The 25,852-nt window shown below is 36.2% G+C and overlaps 3 protein-coding genes and 3 pseudogenes across 4 annotated transcripts; 5 read left to right on the top strand and 1 right to left on the bottom strand.

The window, feature by feature from the left end:
- Positions 1-420: 420 nt before the first annotated feature.
- Positions 421-2,398, top strand: LOC113290284 (F-box/LRR-repeat protein At3g59200-like). Of its 2 annotated transcripts, XM_026539895.1 has the most exons (3): positions 421-605; positions 797-1,290; positions 1,711-2,398. In XM_026539895.1, exons 2-3 carry the CDS (start codon positions 807-809, stop codon positions 1,995-1,997), a joined length of 771 nt encoding a protein of 256 aa, XP_026395680.1. In that variant the 5' UTR covers positions 421-605; positions 797-806; the 3' UTR covers positions 1,998-2,398. The 2 variants fall into 2 exon arrangements, with proteins under 2 accessions (XP_026395680.1, XP_026395679.1); XM_026539894.1 differs by having other exon boundaries at positions 797-1,829.
- A 154-nt stretch (positions 2,399-2,552) lies between these two features.
- On the top strand, positions 2,553-4,671 carry LOC113290285 (endo-1,3;1,4-beta-D-glucanase-like). The gene is made up of 7 exons (XM_026539896.1): positions 2,553-2,836; positions 3,290-3,311; positions 3,505-3,622; positions 3,746-3,836; positions 3,933-4,022; positions 4,115-4,215; positions 4,343-4,671. The coding sequence occupies exons 1-7, from the start codon at positions 2,689-2,691 to the stop codon at positions 4,511-4,513; spliced, it is 741 nt and encodes a 246-aa protein (XP_026395681.1). The 5' UTR covers positions 2,553-2,688; the 3' UTR covers positions 4,514-4,671.
- Positions 4,672-9,863: 5,192 nt separating this feature from the next.
- Positions 9,864-11,968, top strand: LOC113286495 (annotated as a pseudogene).
- Positions 11,969-15,689: 3,721 nt separating this feature from the next.
- Positions 15,690-17,164, top strand: LOC113286494 (annotated as a pseudogene).
- Positions 17,165-18,415: 1,251 nt separating this feature from the next.
- On the bottom strand, positions 18,416-21,296 carry LOC113286493 (annotated as a pseudogene).
- Positions 21,297-25,046: 3,750 nt separating this feature from the next.
- Positions 25,047-25,454, top strand: LOC113291921 (uncharacterized mitochondrial protein AtMg01250-like). Its single transcript, XM_026541402.1, has one exon. The coding sequence runs from the start codon at positions 25,047-25,049 to the stop codon at positions 25,452-25,454; it is 408 nt and encodes a 135-aa protein (XP_026397187.1).
- The last annotated feature ends 398 nt before the right edge of the window (positions 25,455-25,852 follow it).

Genomic DNA, 25,852 nt, shown 5'->3' with positions numbered 1-25,852 from the left:
ACTTATTTATGTGATCGATTTTTGTAAATCACCATTTTTCAGACGAAAATCTTCTCAGTTTCTAACGCAACTAGAAAATCCTAGAAAAAATGGTAAGTTTTCTTCTTCTTTTTGATTGTTAGTTAGGACAAATTTTTTTAATCTGAAACCGTCAATTTTAGGGCAGTTCTCCACCACATACAAGTAAACGGTACATATAGTTAGTAAATAAATAGAAACATTAACTGTCAACGCGGTCAACACGAGTCATAGGATCCAAATTCTAATTAAAATTTTCACAAGACCCAAACTCTAATTAAACTTTTCACATAACCCAAACTCAAAGCTGGTCATAAAATTGGGACCAAAGTCTAAATATCCCTTATTTGAAATTTCGGGCACCAAATTAAGATGTTGGTCATCACCAAGTCCCATTCGTCAAATAGCTCATAAAGTTTTCCAATTCTGAAGAAAACATCTTTCTCTGTTTCCACCCCAATTCTGAAGAAAACATCCAGGATACGTATATTCGTGATCTAAAATAAAACCCTGGAAATAAAATGGGCGGGATTTATGAAAATTGAAGCACCTTGAGCTAATTAGCTATAGTTAAAGCCCCAAATCAGGTAATCTTTTATCTAGGTTAAATTTTCTTTTCTGAGATATTGCCTACAAGATGTTTGAAAAATTGCTTCAAATAATGTGATTAAGGATTTATTTAGAATCTTACTTGTATTCTCAAGCTACTGAATAATTTGGTTTTAGTATTTATTTAGAATCTTACTTGATTCATTTTAGTTTACTCGTCTTTTAACAGATTGAAGAAAATGGATGCTGAAGTTGACAGAGTTAGTAATCTACCAGAATCCCTTATTCATCATATTCTTTCTTTCCTCTACATGAAATATGTTGTCCAAACAAGCATTTTGTCTAGAAGATGGAGGTATGTATGGACCACTGTCTCTACTCTTGTATTCAGTGTCAATGAGTTTGCAAGTCCTGGAACTGTACTACACTCTATACAGATGAATAAGTTTACAAGATTCATAGACAAGGTACTTCTGCTAAGAGGCATATCTGACATAAAGAGGTTTCATCTTCATTGGGTAGACAACTTATTTGATACATTTACAGTAAGAGAACTTCTTGAAGACCATCTGAATGCATGGATACTTGTTTCGTTAAGTCATAATGTTCAAGAATTACTGATACAGATTGACACTGCTGCTAATTATCATTACCTGGAAATTAGGTTTCCACATTGCCTCTTCAATTCTCAGTCGTTAAGGAAGTTGGTGTTAGATTTGACTGGTAAGGTACAATCATGTGCTCTTCTTCCTAACTCGATGGATTTACCTAGGCTCAAATTTTTGGCGCTTAGTTCATTTTATATTCAAGATGTTAATTCGATTAATAAGCTTATCTCAAGCTGTCCAGTTCTTGAATCGCTGGTCTTGAGAGAGGTTTGGATAGAAAACAGCGATGACATGAGTATCAGTATTGAGTCTCATGAACTGAAACACTTAGAAATTGTCAGTGAGAGTGAATTACGTGAGCCCGAGTATCAAACGGCCAAAACTATAAGGTTATCTACTCCAAAGCTTATATCGTTTGTTTGTAGTGCTTACATGGTGCAAGATTACTGTCTAGAGAACCTCTCTTCTCTAGTCACTGCTACTATTCCAATTAGGCACAACATTAATTATAATAATTTTCCAACTGTTTTCTAAGGTTCTCGGAGGATCTCCCAGATTGATAGAGGTCCAACCCTCTCCTCAGTTCTACAATTTACGGCGTTTGAAATTGGAAACGTCATTTACAAGATGCTTCTTGCGTGCAATGATATACTTACTCAAAACATCTCCTTCTGTAGAATCTCTGTTTCTTGCAAGATACGAGGTAATAACTTACCTCGAATTTGTGTGTGTGTGATATTTGAGCAACCTTTCAAAGATCACAAATATCTTATGATCAGTTTCTGTTATTTCTTGGACATTGTCGGGCTTAATCGATATTGACGGTGATGGTGAATTGGGGATGTCATTGCCATGCCTAATGTTTCACCTTAAGCATATTGAGATCAGAGAAGCTCAAGGCTGTGAGGATGAGCTTAAGTTTCTGGAATTTTTGTTGAAGAATGCCATAGTTTTGGAGAAAATAGTTGTGTCTTTTTATAAAACAGGCTCATTAGATACAAATGGATCAGCTGAGAGACGGAAGCTAATGAAGAAGTTTAAGGAGAAGCTAAAAACACTTCCTAGAGCTTCGCTAAGTCTGACAACAATCTTCCTTTAGTTTTATTAGATACCAGTTGATTTGATGATGTTCTTGTTCTTCTTTAATACAGAACCTGTATTTGTGTATGTCCCTTTTAAATCTACTTGAGATCTAATGCAGTCGTTCTTCTTTGTCAGAAGTACCATGTTAATCTGGAGGTTTTATAACTCCATCTCCCCTGTAGAGTACACTCTTCACAGAACATGGAGAAGGATACTTTTACTATTTCCACCCCAGCTTAACTGATACTTTTACTATTTCCGCCCCAGCTTTTCTCAGAACACGGGCACGCCCAGTTTCACTTGCATAATTTGGGTCAACATTCAACGAACACATAAAAGTCAACGACTACCAAGATTGTAGTGACTTGTCTGATAACTTCTCTGTTCGTTTTGAAGCAGAAAAGTATACTTAGAGAGTAGTGAGAGAAAGATGGTGGGATCACAGTGTTGTGAGAATCCACCAGATCTTAGTTTAAGTTCAGGAATTGGATGTGTTGAAGATGTTGGAGGTCTTGAAAGCTATATTACTGGTTCTTTGAGTTCAAAGCATGGAATTATTCTTGTTTCTGATGTTTTTGGTAATTACCCCACTTTGATTATTGCTTCTTTCGTTTTTAAACTCTTGAATTTAACATGATTAAAGATTTATATTACTATGAGTTTATTGTCTTTTTATTTGTGTGTTCTGCAATGGCTTCTGCTTGCTTTTTCAGCTAGTTTTTTTGCTGGAATTATCTGTATTACCCTCAAATGTGCTGTTCATTTTTTTATGTTTCATTAGTGGGTTTGCTTGTATTGGAGTTTGTATAATCTGGGTTCACATAATTTTATTGGATTTCATTAGCTAGTATACCTTAGCTAGCAAAATGGATTGGCGTCCTTAGCGGAATTCGGAACTTGAATATCTTATACACAACTGATTTATTTTCAATCATTTATAGTATGTTGCGTGCTTTGTAGTTTAACTCACTCGAATTAAAGATAGCTTGTTTGGTTTTTGTGTAACTAATGGTCTCAGCTTTCTTTTGCAGGATTTGAAGCACCTAACTTAAGGTATATCAAGTTAAATTGATTTCTATTACTCTTGAAATGCTTTATTTTGCTTCACTTGGCATTCAACCGCTTAGAATTTGATAAAATTCAAGTTTGTAACTTGAGATAAGTTTGGTTAATTTTGTTGACTGTTAAATTAGGAATACAACATGATGTCACATCTAGTGATAACGTGTATGTTTTCTAATATCAGGAAGCTGGCAGACAAAGTAGCAGCGGCTGGATACTATGTTGTGGTTCCTAATTTCTTACATGGGGATCCTTTTACTCCTGGACAATCTCTGATGACATGGTATATGTCTCATCTAGCGGTTGGTACACTTTGGTTTGCTTATTTCCTTTTGTTTTATTTTTTTCAGTTAAGTTTCATGTGTATAATCCTTCATCATATTGAAGGACAGACTTCTGTTCTAAAGCTAAAGAATCATTTGTAGGAGGATGCAGCTGAAGAAGCTAGACCGGTAATGGAAGCTCTAAGAAGCAAGGGCATTTCTGCAATTGGAGCCGCAGGGATCTGCTGGGGTGGTAAGAGTTAATGTCTATGTTTACCGGAATTACAGTTAACTTGTCAGGTGTGGCATGGGTTACTAATTAAACCGGTTTTTTCTGGTCATTCTATAGCAAAGGTACTCGTGGAACTATCGAAGTTAGCTGATCTTAAAGCTATAGTGATGCTCCATCCTTCACTCGTTACTGTCGATGATATTGAGGGTAGGAATTTTTAATTTTCTTCAAGGTTCTAGCATTCATTGGTCACTCACCATTAGAAATAACAAAGGTCATTTCGGCTTATAAAAATTCAGAAATCAAGGTACCTGTTTCAATACTGGGAGCTGAAATCGACCATATTTCTCCACCGGAACTTGTGAAAGAATTTGAAGAAGTTTTATCAACTAAAGCTGAGGTAAGATGATGAAAATTTCATTGTGTATGAAATATTTTCAGGTATGTCTTTAGACTGATTCGACTGAATACGAATCACTTCTCCCGATCTATCGGATTCTGCTGATCATGTATACATATATTTACAGGTGGATAGCTTTGTGAAGATATTTAATGGGGTTAGACATGGATGGACTGTGAGATACAACATAAAAAATGAAGAAGCAGTGAAGCGTGCAGAGGAAGCTCATAATGACATGTTAGAGTGGTTCTTTAAGCATGTGAGGAGTTTTTGTGTTTGCCGTAAAAGTGCTTTGTAGCTACTATTGTAAGTCAGGGTTGATAATGGTGGTATTAGGCCAGACCAGAGTGTACATGCTTAAGGTCTTATAGGGCCATTGCATGCCAAAAGGTAAATAAAACCAGATTGTTGTTCCAGATCAAAGTCTTCTATTTAAGCACTCAGAGCTTTTTCCCAGTTTTAAATGCTACGTGGAGGTAGCTCTCTGTACAAGATATAAATGGCTAGCTGAAACCCGACCTGTGTGAGTGCGTGCTGATTTTTTGAGTACTGGTGCCTCTTTCAAAGATGCAGGTTCTAGCACCCCTTTTTCCGGCCTTGCACATAAGTTACCAGGTGTTGAGCTAGGTCTGCACAATGTGGCTGACTTGCTGCACTAGTTTATCTGGATGAGTAGTTCTGCTGCCCCATTACTCAGAAAAATTTAAGGTTTGGACTGCAGATATCCTTTCAGGATTAATCTAGAATATCTACCATTGTGAGGAGGGAAGTAACCCTCCCATTGTTTTGGAAGAACACAATCTTTTTTTTTTTTGCTGTCATCAATGGCGCCAGATCATCAGTGTAGTCATAAACATGTCCTATAATAATAGAGTTCTGGGTCCACATATTCCACTACCAATTGGATTTCTTTGACTATCTCTTTTTTTCATTTTGAAGCAAGAAAAATAGAGTAGTGTAAGAGGTTTGGTATTAGAGAGTAAGAGAAATATGGCAGGAATTCAGTTTTGCCAGAATCCACCAGCTGTAAGTTCAAGTTCAGGAAGTGGATCTGTTGAAGAAATTGGAGGCCTACCAAGCTATGTTTCTGGTTCTTTAGATTCAAAGCTTGGAATTCTTCTTGTTTCTGATGTTTTCGGTAACACTTTTTATTTTTTATTTTAATCAAATCTCTAGCTGGTGTACTCATACTGCAAGTTATACTGGTCATGTATTACGTTTTTGTATCCTAAAATACGTATTAACAGGAATTTTGGTATTAGCAGGAATTTTGTTTTGCTTATGTTTTTTCAGTTGGTATATACTGCCAGAGCAATCACCGTGGGCGAGTATAACCAAATATTTGGTCAAAAAACGAGACACAGCGGGCAGACTATCGATTAAAATCAGGACCAAAGACCAAATTCCAGACTATATTTGGTCTGGGACCAAGACCAAAACCAAATATAGTCAAGTGAACGTATAGTGTTCGCCCCACCACCAGGCGTGCATAAAGTCCACGCCCCACATTAGGCGTGCATAAAGTCCACGCCCCACACCAGGCGTGCTTTATACCTCCGCCCCATTTTATTTTTTTTCTTTAGTGTGGGGCGTGGTTTATACCACCGCCCCTTTTTTTTGTTTATTTTTTCTTTAGTGGGGCGTTAACTATACCTACGCCCCATTTTTTTTTTTAATTCGTGTTCCCCATCGGACAAACTAATAAATTACGCTCCACCAGCGTGCAGACTAATAACATACGCTCCACCAAATTTGGTCTTTGGTTATGATCACACCACTGCAGTTGCTCTTAGGCCCTACTATTTGAATTATCTTTGGCCAGATTTACAAGTTAAGAAATCGTTCTCCTAGTCGGTTTTACTTCAACCTTTTTTTGCCAAATTAGTTCTCGAACGCGTTTGATTTTAGAATTAAAGATTTTTTCGTTCTTGGTTTAACCAATGTTGTCAACTCTATGTTGCAGGATATGAAGCCCCTAACTTGAGGTATGCCCAATTTCTCTCCAGCTCTAAGACTAATGGTTCATTTTTATAAAACATTTGTGTTTACTCTGATGTTCTTGTTCATCTATAAAAATGACCTTTGTAAAAGATTTTAAGTTATTACCAAACATGTCAATATCCGGCATCCTTCTTGTTCTATGAAAAGGAACTTAGCTGACAAAGTTGCAGCAGCTGGTTTCTATGTTGTTGTTCCTGATTTCCTTCATGGGGATCCTTATGTGAAAACTACTGTGAGACACATTTTTGTAGATTTTTCCACTATGAAACCCACGGAAAAAAAACTTCACTGGCGCGCCTATTTTTGGTGAAAAAATTCTTCCCAAACCCATTATTTTCATAGAGAGCAAGGAAAGAAAGAGTTTCCCATCCATGTCGTCGTCCATGGCTGCCGCTGTATTGAGAAGAGGAGGAAAAGACTATTAACTGCTCCATTGATCTCTGCTTCTTGATTTGTTGATGCTGTTTCTAAATCTTCTTCTTCACAGTAAGATTTCTCAATAACATCCTTTCCATCATTTTTAACTGTTGTTTTTCTTTAGATCGATCTTTGTTTTGTTGGTTTGATGATGTGTTCGTTGATGAAAGTTCAATTTTGATACTGGATTGAGGGTTTTTGTTTAAGTCAACTCAGATTGAAAATGCTTTAGGTGATGAATCTAATTGATTACTTGTTCTAGGATTTGGTTTTGATCCCATCTGCGATCTCTGTATGTTTTTCATGGTTATAAGTGGTTTCAGTTTTGTCCGATATATGTTAGTTGTATTGTATGAGAATAGATTTGATTTACTGTGAATAGGTGATGATAATGATGTTTATGGCTTTTTTTGTAGTCAGTTTAGGACAGTGTAGTGTGTTTAGAGTATTAAGAACCAATAAACTAACATTTGGAATCCGTATTCTAAATTGTTTGTTAAATAGCACGCCTGAATTTGGATGGTTTTGTGTGTATATCTATCTAAAGATATACTTGAGAAGATGTGGCAACTCGATTTCAAGCAGACACAGGGGCAACCCATGGAATGGGATTAAGGGAGCAGAGTCCCAGAAACTTCACTAATCAGGAGATGGAGAGAAGTCATGTGATGGCTTTGCTTTCCTCTGTTTCCAGTTATATGTTAAATGTCAAACGTCAAACAATTTGATTTCCGATTTTCTGAAAGTCTAATTTAGATTTGTTTGTTGGATTTGCTACGTAAGTACTTTGCCTTAATATCCTCCAATCAAGTTTTATTTGATTCAAGGGGCATTCATCCAACTTGTATAATGTCATGTACAAAACACTTTCTGTAGTGAGACATCTTGTAGTGTATTTTGTATTGGTTTAGCCGGCCAACATTAGAAGAATATGGCAGTGGCGCTCAAAATGCTCACGAACATCATGAGTGTGCACAGCGAGGTTTGTGATGATACTTGTGAATTTACTACTATTGCGCTGCTCACAGTTTAGCAATAGACGATAGTTCGCTCCGTCCATGCAAAACTGCTTAGTTTCCTTAATCTATTGGTTTAGAGTATCCCATCTTCAATTTTTGTATCTTAAACAATTTACACTTTACAGTTCCATGTTGTTCACATTTTCTTGCATTAGTAATTTGAAGGCTTAAGGATTGCATTTTTTCGGTCTTGTGATAAAAATATATTTGAATCTAAGATATGCATTTCCAAACATTTGAATGTCTGCATAAATTGTTATAAAATTGCAAAAAATGGTAACAAGAATCTTAATGGTTGAATAATCTGTTATTCAGCTATGAAAACGGTTGCATAACCAGTTATGCATCTACAAAATTTGTTGCATAACTTGTTATGCAGTCCCGAAAATGGTTGCATAACACGTTATGCAGTTACTTTTTTCTTAGTATTGAAACCAACAAAAAATAAGGTTGCATAACTTGTCATGCACCTACGATAATTGCTCCATAACTTGTTATGCTGTCCATAGAATGGTTGCATAACACGTTATGCACATGGAAATATGACTGCATAATGCATCGAGAAAATTGTTGCACAATCTTTTATGCATCGAGAAAATAGATGCATGACCTGATATGCCTCCGTAAATATGGATGCATACTGCACTATGCATCATTTTTTTTTTATGTACGCACTAAATCAATCAAAACAATGCTTACATAACTTGTTATAGATGCATAACTTTGTTATGCAGATGCATAATTTGTTATGCAGTCGAGAAAATGGTTGCATAATTCGTTATGCGTCTGCAGAATGTGTTATGCATCTTTTTTGGTGGCTGCATAATGGTTATGTATCAAGTTTTCGAAAATTTTACATAAATTGGTGATCACCTCCGATTTTTTTGTGAAAAACAAAAATTTGATATTCTTGTTTGTACTCGTTGCGTAGCTCTCTTAAAAATATTTCCAACGATATAAAATTTGTAAAATCCCAAGGCGCGGATTTTTAGATATGTAATGTCCAAGTTGTGTTGCCAATTATACCCTTGAAAAATTAGGGTGCATAACGAGTTATCCCTGAAAAAAATAGTATGCATAACCCGTCATATAATTATGAGTGTCACAAAAATAATTATGGGTGTCACTGTACCCAAAATTAATTGTGGGCCTAACAATAAGAATTTTTTCTTTTTTGGGTCTCCCCCTAATTTTCCCGATCCTTATACTAGTGATAAGGATGTCTGGGCCTGGCTTGAATCTCATGGAACTAGGGGTGTGCAACGGACGGACGGTTGCGGATTAGGGGTGACCCGCAACCAAACCGTCAAAGCTGCAGATTTGAAAAATCAAACCGTGACCGGCCCAATCACCCGCGGATTTTACATCCGCGGATCCGCGGATTGTGCGGTCCGGTTGTGGATTAACCGCGGATTAGGGATAAAAAAAAAAGAGATCTAGGCCTGTCTTCGGCATCGTGTTTTTAGTTGGTAGTCGTTACTACCGTTGCGTAAAGCCTAGTGGAAGCTCATTTAAGGTTTTACTTTACTATTGAATTGAATTGGAAGCCTAGTGGAAGCCCATTTAAGCCTAGTGGAAGCCAATGCTATTGAATTGGGGTCTGGGCCTGTCTTATGTTATAAGGTTTTACTTTACTAACCTACGTTGCGGGTAATCCGCAGTTTTCAAAGAACAACCGCAACCGCGTGCGGATTTGAGAATCCCATCCGTGTCCGGCCCATACGTCTTGCGATTTGGATGAAATCCGCAATTTTGCGTACGCATACGGGTTAAATCCGCGGTTCCGGTTTTTTTGCACACACCTACATGGAACGGTTGGCTCATATTTTCTTAAAAAAAGAAAAGTTTGGAATGCAAATAATTTCAGTAGTCCTGGGTTGACACGATAAAATATCTACCATTGTGAGGAGGGAAGTAACCCTCCCATTGTTTTGGAAGATTTTTTTTTTTTGTTGATGTTGTTTCCAATCCAATTTCCTCAGCCGATGTCAGGAATTAAATTCCAGGGGAATCGGCACGATTCCCGAACCAAACATGGTTTTCAAATCCAGAATCCAATTCTCCTGAAAAGTTTGAGAGTGGAATACAAACACCACTGCTTACTTGGACTGATAATTTATAGATTCTGTAAATGTTGGTCCATTCCTTGGAAACCAATTCTAGGAATAGGATTACCCCATAATTGGATTCCTAGGCTTGAAAATCTTGAACCAGACGCACTGTAACAATGGAGTTTTTGGCCCACATATTCCACTATAAATAACTCAACCACCAACTGAATTTCTACGACTTCTTTTCATTTTGAAGCAACACAAGAGAGTAGGGGATTTGCATTAGAGAGTGTGAGTAAAATGGTAGGAATTCAGTGTTGTCAAAATCCATCAGATCTTAGTTTAAGTTCAGGAAGTGGACATGTTGAAGAAATTGGAGGTCTACAAAGCTACGTTTCTGGTTCTTCAGATTCAAAGCTTGGAATTCTTCTTGTTTCTGATGCTTTTGGTAACCACCCCGCTTTGATTCTTGACTTTCTACTCATACTGCAGGTTATCTCATGACTGATCATGTGTTTCCTATAATGGGTTTTGCTGGTTTGCGGCTAGTCAATTAATATGGTGCTCACCAAATTTGAATTGCTATTTTTTTTATTTTTTTTTTCTTTTTGGATTTCATTAACCAGTATTATCGTCTTAAATATTTTTGTTCTCGGTAGCTTTTGATTTTCGAATTAAAGATTTTTTCATTCTTGGTTTAACCAATGTTGTCAACTTTATGTTGCAGGATATGAAGCCCCTAACTTGAGGTATGCCCAATTTCTCTCCAGCTCAAAGACTAATGGTTCATTCTTATACAACATTTGGTTTTACTCTGATGTGTTTCATCTGTATATAAGAATGACCTTTGCAAAAGATTTCAAGTTTAAGCCAAACATATGGTGTAGAATGTTAGTACTAGAAATCACACAATGAATAAACTTCTCAAAGGAAGAGTTTTCTTTTCTCAAAAATCTGCCGATCTTCCTTACAAACGTGGCCATATATAGGCCTTATGGGATATGCCAATATCTTTTATGATTAATGCTAATAAAGAGGAAATCCTACTAAATATAATATCATGCCAATACTAGCAAGATATCTCTTATTTCCTAACAAAAATAACAAATAGGAAAATATTTAACGGATATTCTTTCGTCGATCCCTTCCTTCCAAGTAGGATTCTGCCATATCTTGCACTACATCAACATATCACATCCTTCTTGTTCTATGTACAAGGAATTTAACTGACAAAGTTGCAGCAGCTGGATTCTATGTCGTAGTTCCTGATTTCTTTCATGGGGATCCTTACACTACTACTGGCGATAAGGATGTCTGGGTCTGGCTTGAATCTCATGGAACGGTTGGTACACTTGGTTCATTTTTTTCTTTCTTCCGAGACTACTTCAATTCATTATTCTCCCATCAAAATTTACATTTGAGATTTTGTTCTTTACACAAATAATCATTTGTAGGATGTGGGAACTGAAAATGCTAAAACAGTTATTGAAGCTCTAAAAGATACAGGAATTTCTGCCGTTGGAGCTGCAGGGATGTGCTGGGGCGGTAAGTAAGAGTCTTTATGCTTAATTAATTACTCAGAGTTAACATGATGATCTCTTTATAAAAGTGAACTGAATATGATCTGTCCCCTCAGGGAAGGTAGTCGGTGAGCTAGCAAAATCTGATGATCTCAAAGCTATAGTTATGATGCATCCAGGACTTGTTACGGTGGATGATATCAAGGGTATGGATTGTTTTCTTTAAGAATGTTTATGTGCAATGTTTTTGAGTAAGTGTTGATTTTAGTGTTAGAAATCAAGGTACCCATCTCCATGTTGGGCGCTGAAGTCGACGAAGCGTCTCCACCAGAACTTGTGAAGTAATTTGAACAAGTTCTACTAACCAAATCTGATCAGGTAAGATAATCAATCTCTCGAGCAATGCCTGGTATACAAGTGATGAGTTTGATGTTATTTTATGGTCTTTCTTGGTGAACCCATAAGTGATCAAGACAAGATGTAATCTTCTATATGCATTTATTTATAGGTGGATAGCTTTGTGAAGATTTTTGACGGGGTTGAACATGGGTGGACTGTGAGATACGAGTCATACGACATCGAAAACAAAGAAGCTGTAAAGCATGCTGAAGAAGCCCATGCTGACATGATGGAATGGTTGTCTAAGTATGTCAAATAAGAATTATGCGATGAATGTAAACACTATTATATGTGTATCAAACTAAAGCTATCGTCCTATCCGTAATAAAACTCATATTTCATGACATTTTCATAGAGCTGGCAATTTCTGACCCAACGGTTAAAAGTTTTGTGAACAACAACGTACTTGACCAACCAGAGGTCAAGAATAAACTTCTCGAAAACGAAGGGATTCTAGCTTTGGTGGATGTATTTCTCCCTATTATTCTTTTGGTTGCATGGCTGGTATGTCCAGCAATTTGTAATCTTTCTTATTCTTTCATTCTAATACAGTTTCATAGTCTGGCACTCTGGCTGATCAATTGGTTCAGATTTTAAAAAGAAACACCAAACTCTTTAACACCCTCCAGTAGAATACAGATTGCCGTTGGATCAAATAGTACGCAGAAACAAAACAAACGATCAAAAGTTAACCCTAAATCTCCAAGATTTATAACAAGCAACTAGGAGGGTTCACTCTTTCATTTGCGCCTCCACTTTCCTTATCTCTCTCGCTTTAGATAAACAAAACCCTAGATCGCAAGATCTGTCATGATCTCATACACAGACAGAAACATTTTTGAAAATCAAATCATCATCGATTGTTCACTCATCACCCACGTTATATTTCCGCACAATGATTTTTCCTCTCATGAATTCAACTTATCTGTCATTCTGGACATTAGTGTGCGTGCAATAACACCTCTCACCGAGACGAATGTTTGGAGCCACCGTTTCTTCTGCAGAGATGGTATACCAAAGAGGAGTCACTGGGTAGGGAAGCACAATAGTACCCAAGTTATGAATTGGGAAAGTTCTTTTCATTTTAAAGAAAAATTTACGTAATTTTTTTTTCTCTAATGAGAATGATGTTTTTAGTTTACTCTGTTGTTTGGTTTCTCAGTCTACTTCTTACTACAAAAGATCTTCTTTGTAATGTATGTGAGAGTTGGGATATACTGGTCCTTTAGTTCTTTCACTCGAAAGAATGTTAATCAGTAATATAATAGCTATAATCGAATAAACTTGGAATGACTGGTCAAAAATTACTTGATTTGATGTTTATTTTACAATGAGTATTAAAAAACTATCATGGGTTCACAGTATACAAGCTTATACACCTTCACGGAAATGTAGTGGCCGGTGAGAAAAATGAGATTAACCAAATGGCTAGTGTAAGAACGTACTGACGTAAGCGGAAATTCATATCCATGGTTTCATAAAAATGAATGAATTTCCTAAGCAAAATGACATCTAAATAGCTTTGTATCTTTCAATGCCTTTTGTTCCTTCTCAGCTGGTTGTGGTGGTAGTGATCGGTCAATTAAAGGTAGTTTAATTGTTCATTTTAACTGATCATCATAGATGCCAAGCACAGAGACCAATCCTGTCATCTCCATAGACTGTGTGCAATTGTTCATAGATAAACACTGCCAACATAAACGGTTTGATCCAACCGGAAAATGGGTCATTTGTCGAAATATTTTTAAATTTTGGTTCTAATGGACGAGTAAAAATTAGTATGGGTGAAATGGACACCAAAAAAATAGTAAGGATGAAACTGGATTCATCCTGGCTTAAACTTAAAAAATAGCGAGGATGAAACTGGATGCATCCTATGTAAATTAAAAATAAGAAAAAGTATTTGAAAATGGGTAGGATGAAACTGGTTACATCCAGGCTATTTGTCCATTTTTGTCCATTTAAACAGTATCAAAATCTAGATGTCTTTTTCACCCAGAAATTGTTGATTTTGGTCTTTATAACCAATTTTGTGTAATCCAACACCTCCACCACATTTAGGATAAAGAAAACCATCTCGGTGCCTGCACAATACAACATGGTAGGTCAGATTTTAAATTCAAGAGGGAATAAAATTTATGCTTGAATGAACATGCTATCAAGAGATATTCATACCAGGAAGAAATATAGCATCCCTGCGGGTTTGTGACCATGAAAACCTGGAAAATGAATGACAAATCTTCACAAATATAGGATCGAGAAAAAGATAATTCTTATTATGAGAATCTTATCAATTCTGGTTAAACAACTCATGAATATATAGAGCCAACTTTTACGATAAAGCAAAGATCCTATATAGTAGGAAACAATATATTATCCTTAAATAAGGATATATATTAACAACAAATTCATACAAGATCGAATAAGATATTAAGATGGACATACATACTTGGACTCGAGAACTGTACAAATGCAACACGACGGTGGCGCTTGGATGCTATACATAATGATCTTGGATGCGGCTAGAAGTCATTTGTAAATTTGTTCATTTAAGAAAATGGACCAATCACAACCCTGCTTGATCTTGTTGACCACCAGTGCCCAAACTCAAAAACACACCCAAGCCAACGAATACGGATTGCCGTTAGATACAAAAACAACGATCAAAATAGTAAACCCTAGATCTCCAATCTCTAGTTTTCACTCAATTATTCACGCCGCCCCTTTCATTATCTGTCTCTGGAAAAACAAAACCCTAGAATTCATTCAAAACAGATCTCTAGTCACAGAAATTTTGTTCTAAAATCAAATCATGGTGGATTGTTTAATACTTACGCACAATCTTATCATGTTTTCACACAATGATTTTACCTCTCAAAAATTAAACATTTCTCTAATTGTGGTTACCCTTAATTCATCAAGGATGTCTCTGAAAGGACTGTTGAATCACTTTTCTTCTGAAGAACATCTGAAAAACAAATCTATAGATTTAAGGTCAGGTGGACCACCTTCTATACAGATGAAGAAATCTCCTGATGTAAGATGGTCAAGTGGAGTGGAAAACTATACCCAAGTTACAGGCTCATTAAAAAAAAAGTTTATGTAATTGTTTTTAGTTTCCTTTTGTTAGAACTAATGTTGAAGTTGTTAGTGCAGAAGATCAAGAGCTTCCCTGTAATGTTAATGGGAGTTGCAATATACTAGTCCTTTTAGTTCTTTCAGTCAAAAGAATGTTAATCAATAATTTACAATGAATAAAATGGGAATGACTTGTCAGAATTTACAATCTTGACGTGATGTTGTTTAACAAATGAGTATGAACAAACCGAGAGTAGTAAACATTAGCCCTTTAATTATATCAATACAAGATTAACCCTTTAATTTTAAAAATAAAAGATTTTAACCCTTAAATTTTAGGAACAAAAACTATCAGAATTAATCTAGATTCTACCATTTTGGAGTCTATAATGGTATGTTTCTGGTTCTTTAGATCCAAAGCTTGGATTTTTTCTTGTTCCTGATGTTTTTAGTAACGGCCTACACTGATTTTTGGCTTTCTATTCTCTAGCCCGTACTCTTAGTGCCAGTTATCTCATGACTGATCATGTCTTACATTTGTGTATCCTATAATGGGTTTTGCTGGTTTGCAGGCAGCACAACGAGGTTGCGAAAGAACACCACAACCAATGCTGTGACCATTCTGGTGCTACACTAGTGTTACATGATGGCAGCTGTAACAAACCCTTATCAGGTATTAGTTCTGAACTACAGAAAGGTATAGGTCATGGTGAACATTGACCTGCTAGCCAACCTGCAGACATCAACTTGATGATATGTTGTCCAGTGGGACGAAGTCGCACATCAACTCTACTGTAGACTCTCTAGGACTCCTTGAACCAAACATGTATTTTAAATCCGGAATCCAATTCTCTACGAATCCATTCCCCTGAAAAGTTCGTGGAGTAAAAACACGATTCTGTAAATGTTGGTCCTACTATTGATTTCCCATTCCTTGGAAACCAATTCTAGGAATAGGATTACCCCATAATTGGATTCCTAGGCTTGAAAATCTTTAACCAAACGCACTGTAATAATAGAGTTTTTGGCCCACATATTCCACTATAAATAACTCAACCACCAACTGAATTTCTACGACTTCTTTTCATTTTGAAGCAACCCAAGAGAGTAGGGGATTTGCACTAGAGAGTGTGTAAAATGGTAGAAATTCAGTGTTGTCAAAATCCACCAGATCTTAGTTTAAGTTCAGGATGTGGACGTGTTGAAGAAATTGGAGGTCTACAAAGCTATGTTTCTGGTTCTTCAGATTCAAAGCCTGGAATTTTTCTTGTTTCTGATGCTTTTGGTAACCACCCCGCTTTGATTCTTGACTTTCTACTCATACTGCAGTGTTATCTCATGACTGATAATATGGTGCTCACCAAATCTGAATTGCTCTTTTTTTTTCTTTGGATTTCATTAACCAGTATTAGGAGAAATTTTTTCAGTTTTTCTTTACTCTATTGCCTTAAATATTTTGGTTCTCGGAGGCTTTTGATTATCGAGTTAAAGATTTTTGATTTTTTACCAATGTTGCCAACTTTATGTTGCAGGATATGAAGCGCCTAACTTGAGGTATGCCCAATTTCTCTCCAGCTCAAAGACTAATGGTTCATTTTTATATACTAATGTTTTTACTCTGATGTGTTTCATCTGTATATAAGAATGACCTTTGCAAAAGATTTTAAGTTTAAGCCAAACATATCACATCTTTCTTGTTCTATGTAAAAGGAATTTAGCTGACAAAGTTGCAGCAGCTGGATTCTACGTCGTAGTTCCTGATTTCTTTCATGGGGATCCTTACACTGCTACTGGTGATAAGGTTGTCTGGGTCTGGCTTGAATTTCATGGAACGGTTGGTACACTTGGTTCCTTTTTTTATTTCTCCAACTCTACTTCAATTCATTGTTCTCTCATCAAAATCATTTGTAGGATGTGGGAACTGAAGATGCTAAAACAGTTATTGGAGCTCTAAAAGATACAGGAATTTCTGCCGTTGGAGCTGCAGGGATGTGCTGTGGTGGTAAGACTCTTGAGGCTTAACATGATGATCTCTTTATAAAAGTGAACTGAATATAATTTGCCTTCACCTCAGGGAAGGTAGTCGGTGAGCTAGCAAAGTCTGATGATCTCAAAGCTATAGTTATGATGCATCCAGGACTTGTTACGGTGGATGATATCAAGGGTATGGATTGTTTTCTTTAAGAATGTTTATGCTCAATGTTTTTGAGCAAGTGTTGATTTTAGTGTTAGAAACGACAGTAGTTTCGGCTTATTAATTTTCCAGAAATCAAGGTACCTATCTCCATTTTGGGAGCTGAAGTCTCCGCCAGAACTTGTGAAGCAAGTCGTAAACAAAGAAGCTGTAAAGCATGCTGAAGAAGCCCATGCTGACATGTTCGAATGGTTGTCTAAGTATGTCAAGTAAGAATTATGCGATGAATGTAATCACTATTATATGTGTATCAAACTAAAATGATCTTCCTATCCGTAATAAAACTCATGTTTCATGACATTTTCACAGAGCTGCTGGCAATTTTTGACCCACTGATTAAATCTTTTGTGAACAACAACGTACTTAGCCAGCCAAAGGTCTCGAGTAACCTTCTCGAACACTGCTTGAGAAATTTGACAACATGGGTCAATTAGTTCATAGCATTTACGGTTTAGATTTTTAGATTAAGCCACAAACTTCACCCAATTCCTCGAGCACTTTGCAAGAAGTTGAACGAAGAAGATAGTTGAACACTGCTTAAGTTGAATTCCTAAGCTACGGGCTTGGGAGTTCATTATTGTGCGCATTCGATTTGAAACTACGGCTGAAATGTTAGAGAGAAAATGATCCCACTTTTAATTCTTTATGATCACAAGAGCAGCAGCTCAAACAACGTATAATCCCCTTGACATTAAAGATTAATCCCACTACCAGTCGTGATAGAATCTTGTCTTCTCCTTGTTACGCAATTGGTGTCAGTAGTAGAATACAGATTGCCGTTTGATCAAATAATATGCACGATCAGAAGTAAACCCTAAATCTCCAAGATTTATAACAAGCAAATAGGGTTCATTCTTACATTTGCGCCTCCTTCTTCCTTATCTCTCTTTCTCTCTAGGTAATCGAATCGTCATCTATTGTTCACTCATCACCCACAGTGTTTTCTTTTCGCACACTGATTTTTCCTCTCAAAAATCCAATTTTTGAGCACCTTGTTGAGCCAACTCTTGTCTCTAGATGTAACGTACTCCGAAGTGGAGTACAAAATAGGGGAACACTATACCCAAGTTATAGCCTCACTGCTCTCTTAGGTTATGAATTTGGGGAGTTCTTTCATTTAAAGAATAATCTGTGTAATTGTAATTGTTTCTCTAATGATGTTTTTAGTTTCCTCTGTTGTTTGTTAGTTTATTTCCTAGTGCAGAATGTCTTCCTCATAATGTATGTGAGAGTTGCAATATACTAGTCCTTTTAGTTCTTTTGGTCAAAAGAATGTTAATCAGAAGTATGATAGCTATAATTGAATTAATTATGGAAATGACTGATCAGAAACTACAATCTTGAATGTGAAGTTGTTTGGGTTTTAATTTTCCTATGATAAAAAAATCCTGACCATTATTAAGTAGCAATAATTACCTTCTTAGACTAGCAAATTAGCTCATTTGGTTTTACAGTGGACATACGCAGGTCTACACAAATCTGATTTTGGATGAGGATGACAGTGTACATATATAAACACTATCAACGTTTATGTGGAAACGTCAGGAACGGGTTGAAGGTCATTAGTAATCCTATCACCTCAACCACATTTAGGATGAAGAAAACCATCTGGTTGTCTACACAATACAACATGGCAAGTCAGATTATAGTTTCAAGAGGAATAAAAACTAAGCTTGAAAGAACTGACTCTTTCAATATTAATAAGGAAGTGATGGAATTGAATATGCTATCAAAAGAGATTCAGACCAGGAAGAAATGAAGCATCCATGTGGGTTTGTGACCATGAAAAGAGAACAGCACCACCAGCTGGACCAAACGCTTTGAAAAGAGACATCCCAGTCATTGAAAGACCATTCGCAGCTCCTCTTTGATTTTGAGGCTGTTTATTAAACATTCAGGCACAAAATTATTTAGTAAGTACAAAGTTTTTACTTAGCTATAAAATGTATGGTGAAAAATTGACGAAGGGAGAGAGCTACCACTGCGTTGTTTTGAAGGATGAATAATCCAGTAATAATTGCAAGCTGCGGTTAACAGTCAAATTAATATAATTCTTGTTGATTAGAATGATGAAATGGCAGATCAAAGCAACCTATTTATCTTCGTATGTTTTGTGTATAAAGATTAGATTTTAGTACTTACAGAAAGAACATTCTTGAACAAGGATGCAAAATTTAGTGCTAGTGCGAGACTGATCCCAGATAGTTTTGCTATTAGTGGGTAACTTGATAGCAATGGTACAGATAAAATCTGCATTAAGCACCATAAAAAAGTAAACACCATCAATATCCCCTTGAGAACTAACTCTTACGTACGGTTATAAAAGCTGTTGATCAAGAGCGTACCACTGCAACACGAGTTATCTTTATGTGTCCAAAAATCTTCTCAACCACCGGATATAGAAAAATTTGAAACGCTAGAAGACTGAAACCTGTGATTGCAAGAACTTCACCAACGTTCTCAGTGGTAAAGCTCAATCCTCCAAGATTTCTAGGACTAACAGCCCACAGAGAGAATATCTATCGAAAATTTCATTAATTAGTATCCAAATAAAATTACGAGAGTGGAACCATGGAATGCTAAGAGTACGTAAAGCCATTTTCCCCTTTGTTTTGAACCCTTCAAATAACTTACCTCTGAGTAGGCTGTTTCATGGAGTGAGAAAACACAGTATACAATGATTGAAGATATTAATGGTCAATTCGTCCAAAGGCTTTCTTTAGAATCCATTGAATTTGCTGCTTCTATATTTTCTTTCCCACTCAATTCACCATGCTTGTGTACTGTTTCCTAGAATAATAATAATAAGATCAAAATTTAAGGAAGATTGCATATTGACATAAAAAATGTTAATTGATTAAGATGAAACATACCGGCAGCCAAAAACAAGCTATAAATACAGCTGCTGCATATACTGATATGCAGAGGCAGGGTAGGAAATATGGGAATCTGCAAGAAAGAAAGAATTATGATTAATTAATTAATATGTATGATATTATGACAGAAGAGTCCGAAATCAAGCAAAAGCACTAAGATTTAAAATGAAATTTCTAAAAGTGCATACGTTGCAAAGAGAGATCCGTCAGGAAATAAGCTTGGATACTTCTCTGCAGGCTACAACACCGTATTTGATTAAGTAGCATGGTATTTAATAGTAGAATTAACTGAAACTTCATAATTTACTTGGAAAAGGATGTCGTAATATACCTGTGCGAAAAACCCTCCGATAGCTGGACCAATGATCAGCCCTACTCCCCATGCGGTACTAAACTGGAAAGAAGTTTTACAATTAAATAGAGTATTTTTCTGGAGTTGATATCGATTACGATTAAGAAAATAAATTAATGTACGATTTTTCTTACAAGCGACATCGATAAAGCTTGATATTCATCTCGGCAAACTTCGCACGCATATGCCTAAGAAACAAAGGTATATTTTAGCATTCAGTTCCATATCTTAATCACCGTGACATGTCAAGCACACACTTACCTTCATTGGACCAAGTAGACCATTAAAGCATCCAAGAAGAAACCTAGACGTAATTGCCATCCAAAGGTTTGTACTGAGACCAAATAGAGTGTTGAAGATAACCCTGAAATATACAACCAAATTTAATTAATTTGTCGACTTATTATTTATCAGACATTCGTAAGCAAAAATGAGAACAACTAATACTTACACCGAAAAAGTACCAAACATTATAACAGGTTTCCGACCATATCGATCTGCTACGACTCCCCAGAAAGCAGAAGTCAAAACTCTTCTAACCATAAACGCAGACCCTGAATATTACAAACAAAAATACTACAAGTAAATGCAAAAGAATTAATCAATAGCATTGCATTTTGATCTGTAAAATATATCTCGTTCGTGTTTGTCTAATAAAAATGTACAGATTCCGACCTACATATCCTGCATAGTATCCAATATCTTCAACTTTCGTCGCAATGTGGAAATCTCTTATCTACACAAGAAATCAAACAAAAGATCAAAATGCTTCCTTTAATTTTGACATCACACTTGAAAACTTGTAGGAAATAACTAGCTAGCTAGTAATATTCAAGCTAAAGCAGATCATGCATAGGACATGCTGCTTACCATGAAGTATAGAAATGGAAAGAGAGATGATATTGGCAGAGCTGAAACAAACCAAAAAGAATCAAGAAAGCGTATGTACGTACATATCAAGAGAAAGAATCATTAGAATGGGACCTAACAAATTAACAAACATGATCATACGAAGGCGAGGAGTTATACAAGTGCATAATACAACAATCCATATGAAGGAAAGTTCTTTGTAAGGAATCCCAAGTTTGGTCTCTTTGAGTTGATCAACTTTACAACCAGGACAATTCTCGTAATATATTTTCTCCAACAATGGTTCTTGATATTCAGCTCCCATTATATGATCACCACCCAAACAACTCACTCAGTATCAAACAAAGAAATGCAATAGTGAACTATATACAGGAACTCCAGGAGAGCACAATTCACGTGGTTAGGAGAGAAAAATATCCTACGAAATTGTATAATTGGATGGATCATTTCTGTAAAAAATATTTTAAGAAAATGGACCGAACATAGTACTGCTAGTGCTAGACCCCGATTGTACTACTACTACAGCTTTGACACATTTAATGCCAACAACAAAAACTGAAGAAAAAAAAGAAGAAGCCAAGCACGATTAGCTTTACCTGTTTCCCCCTTTCTCTCCTCTTTGGATACCTAATAACATTGTGCGCCCCACTGATCTGAACTCTAAACGCTAGGGTGGCCATGATCTCCATCAATTAGGCATTTCCTCGACCGAATAAAAAAAACAAAAAAATCGTGGTTGAGAGGATAATTTATTTTTTACGTATACTTTCGAAAGAGAAAGTAAAGCTGTTTTTGATCTTGTTTTTGATTTTATAAAGTCAAATGTCCTTTTTATTAGTATTTATTTATTTAAAACCGAAAATGGATTATTTGTCCAAATATTTTTAAAATATGATTCAAATGGACAAGTAAAAATTATTATGAGTGAAATGGACACCTAAAAAATAGCAAAGATGAAACTGGATTTATCTTGACTTAAACTTAAAAAATAATAAGGACGAAACTGGATGCATCCTAATGTAAATTGAAAATAAAAAAAAAAGTATTTGAAAATGGGTAGGATGAAACTGTTTATATTCTGGCTATTTTTATATTTTTTGTCCATTTAAACAGTATCAAAATCTAAATATCCTTTTCACCCAAAAATTATTGTTTTTGGTCTTTTTAACGAATTTTGTGTATTTAAAAACAGTTTATACCATTTTGCAAACAGACCTCTTAACTCATGGGGTATCAAACTCCCAAAACATTCCTTCACATATCCACCAAATTTTAAATTTAAATACACCAAAATATGCTTAATTAATCAAAAGTTGCACTCACGAAGAGTAATGAAGTCACGTCTTTCACAGGATAAACGATTGCAGGAACAGCTTTGCTAACAGAAAGAAGTAACCGTGTAACGCTAAAATAATCAAAAATGTTATTTGTTTGGTCGGTTTGAGTTAGATCGGACTCGCCACCTAATTCAGACCTAATTTCAGTCTTGGTGCCGTTTGATTTTAGGGAACAAAATATCCTTGACTCATAAACAAAACTCTAGTCCTCAACAAAAACATACAAAAACATTGTTGAAAATAAAATCATGGTCAATTGTTCACTCATCACCCACTATCTTATTACGTTTAAGCATAACGAGTTCTCCTCTCAATAGTTAAACATATTGTTTATTGTTTCTATCATGAACGTTCAACAAAGACAAATCTTTAAATGAACTGGGTAAATTCTTTTCATTTAAAGAAAAATCTATGTAATTGTTTTTATTTTCTCTTTAATGATCAGTTTCATCCGTTGTTTGTTGCAAGTCTACTTCTTACTGCACAAGATCTTCTTTATAATGCATGTGAGGGTTGCAATATGAATGATGTTTTTAGTTTAATCTCATAGGTCTTGCAGTCAAAAGAAAACGCGCGTTAATCAGTGATATAACATCTATAATTGGGAATGACTGGTAAAATTTACTATAATCTTGAAGTGGTCGGTGTGAAAAATGAGACTAAACCGACTGGCTAATCTAAGAACCAACTGATGTAAAAACATAAGCAGCGGATCCATGGATTCAAAAAAAAAAAAAAAAAAGAATTTCCTAGGTAAGTTCCACGATGACCCCACTCTCTATGGACAACTGACCTGACCTGCCGGCCTCATCCACCTACATTCAAGCCGTGGAGAAAAGCCAAAATCATCGTCCTATGTTTTCATGACATTTTCATAGAGCTGGCAATTTTTGACACACCGGTTAAATCTTTTGTGAACAACAAGGCAACTAGAGGTCTAGAGTATCATGGGGGTCAACTGGTTCATAACATCTACAGTTTAAATTAAACCACAATTCCTCGAACATTTGCATGAAGTTGAACAAAGAAGATGGGTTTATATTGAATAGAATACTATAGGCTAATACACAACCGAGTACGGACTCGGCAGTTGACTCTTTTGAAAGATGTTAATTTGAGCCGAAACACTAGATCTGCATCTCGACAAATATCTCACAAGAGAGAGAGAAAGAGAGTCGGACTTGTAGTTTTTTTTTATGATCCTAATGTTAGAACAACAGCCCAAACCCCGTATGATACCATCCCGGGAAATGTGTGTTTGTCCAAAATGGTTTCGAATGTATACTAACCAATGTGTATGGGCCAGCAGATGAAATAGTACAACATAGTAAAGACTTTTGGCAAGAGTTGGATGAAGTAAGAAGAAGATGGCAGGATGTTCCATGGTGCTTGGGAGGAGACTTTAATTGTATTCTTTTTGCTGCTGAGAAGAACAGGAATAATAAAACTACAACGCACATCAGGTTATTCGATTCGTTTATGCGAAGACATAATCTATTCGACTTGCCGCTGTTAGGAGGTTGCTACACTGCTTGGTTTAGCATGCAAGGTGAGGCAACTTTAACTAGAATTGATCGCTTTATTTTTTCGGGTAACTGGGAAGATCAGTTTCCTAAAGCGACTCAGCACTTACTTCGTAGAAATTTATCAGACCATCACCCGATCAGTTTAAGAGGAGGTGGTATTAAGTTGGGTCCTTATCCTTTTCGCTTTGAGAATTTCTTGTTGCAAGATGAAGACTTTCTTGCGAATTTGAATGTTTGGTGGCAGAGTATGAATTTTTCTGGATCTGCTAGTTTCATTTTCTCAAAAAAGCTACAAGAGCTGAAAATTTTGATCAAGTGTTGGAGCAAAAATAAGTATGGTCAGCTGGAAAAGGAAATGCAAGACATCAGTTTGGGCATCGAGGTGATAGATAAAAAAGAAGATAATATTACTGAACAAGAATTTTCAGAGAGATTGAGATTAAGGCGTGAATACTCTAAACTTGCCACTGTTAAGGAGAGAAAGTTGAAGCAACGGGCTAAGACCAACTGGGTTAAAGATGGTGAAAGAAATACCAAAATGTTTCACAAAATTGTGAATGGGAAGATAAGGAAAAATACCATCTTCAAGCTACAGGTTCAGGGAGAAGACGTTACAAATCCGGTGCAAATTAAAGAAGAAGTAGTGAAATATTACGAGCAGTTGTACGCAGAAGAAAATGTAAAGAGACCAAAGGGGGATGATTTGGAATTCATAAAGATTAGCGGTGAGGATAAACGTTGGTTAGAGAGGGATATACTAGAGGAGGAAATCCTAGAAGCAATGAACACAACTGGTCTCGACAAATCCCCAGGACCCGACGGATACGCAAATGAGTTCTTTAAAACTTGCTGGAGTATAATTAGAGATGATTTTCTAAAAGTGATTAATGAGTTCAACAATGAAAGTCGACTAGATTCGGAATGAAGTGTACTTTTATCTCTTTACTACCAAAGCGAACTGAAGCAGCACAGTTAAAAGATTACAGGCCGATAAGCTTAATCGGGGGTGTTTATAAGATAATAGCTAAGGTTCTTGCAAATAGGCTGAAGGTGGTACTTCCAAAGGTCATTTCTCTGGAGTAAGGGGCATTTCTTCGTGAACGGCAAATTTTGGATGGCATCTTGATTGCGTCCGAGTGTATAGACTCGAGAATAAAAGAGAAGAAACCAGGGATCATTTGTAAAATAGACATGGAAAAAGCCTATAATCATGTCAATTGGAAAATTATTGAGATAATTGGTCGGAAAATGGGGTTTGGCTGGAGGTGGGTAAAGTGGATGAAAAATTGTTATGAAGATACGCGGTTCTCTCTTATTGTTAATGGGGCAGCAACAAACTTCTTTAAGGGATCGAGAGGCCTTTGTCAAGGGGATCCCCTCTCGCAGTTCTTATTTCTAATGGTCGCAGAGGTATTTTCAGCTCTTATGAAGAAGGCAGAAAGAAATGGGTTAATAAGCGGTTTCAAAGTAAAGAGCAATGAAACGCCAATAACGCATTTACAGTTTGCAGACGATACGATTGTGTTTCTTGATGCAAATCTTGCACAGTTTACGGCATTAAAGCAAATCCTAATTGAGCTGCAACAAATTACTGATTGAATATTAATTTGGAAAAGTCTTCAGTTATTGGAGTAGGAGATGCTGCCAGTAATTGCGAAGAATGTGCTCGCGTACTGGGGTGTGAAGTTGGAAGTCTTCCAATTACTTATTTAGGACTTCCTATTGGTAGTTCTTCAAGAAGGATAAGTATTTGGGATTCGGTTATTGATAGGCTAAAGAAAAGGCTAGCGCCATGGAAACGACAATACTTATCGAAAGGAGGGAGATTGATCCTTCTTAAGAGTGTTTTAAGGTCGACGCCAATATACTCTCTCGTTATTTGCAATTCCAGCATCAGTAGCAAATACATTGGAAAAACTCATGCGTAATTTTCTTTGAGGAGACTCTTAAAATGGAAAGAAAATGCATTGGGTCTTATGGCGAAAGGTGTGCATGTC

Source organism: Papaver somniferum, chromosome 6 (genome assembly GCF_003573695.1).
Source record: "Papaver somniferum cultivar HN1 chromosome 6, ASM357369v1, whole genome shotgun sequence".
In the NCBI taxonomy this organism is placed as follows: domain Eukaryota; kingdom Viridiplantae; phylum Streptophyta; class Magnoliopsida; order Ranunculales; family Papaveraceae; genus Papaver; species Papaver somniferum.
The sequence above is the reverse complement of the archived record's forward strand: the minus strand, read 5'-3'. Positions and strand labels throughout refer to the sequence as shown.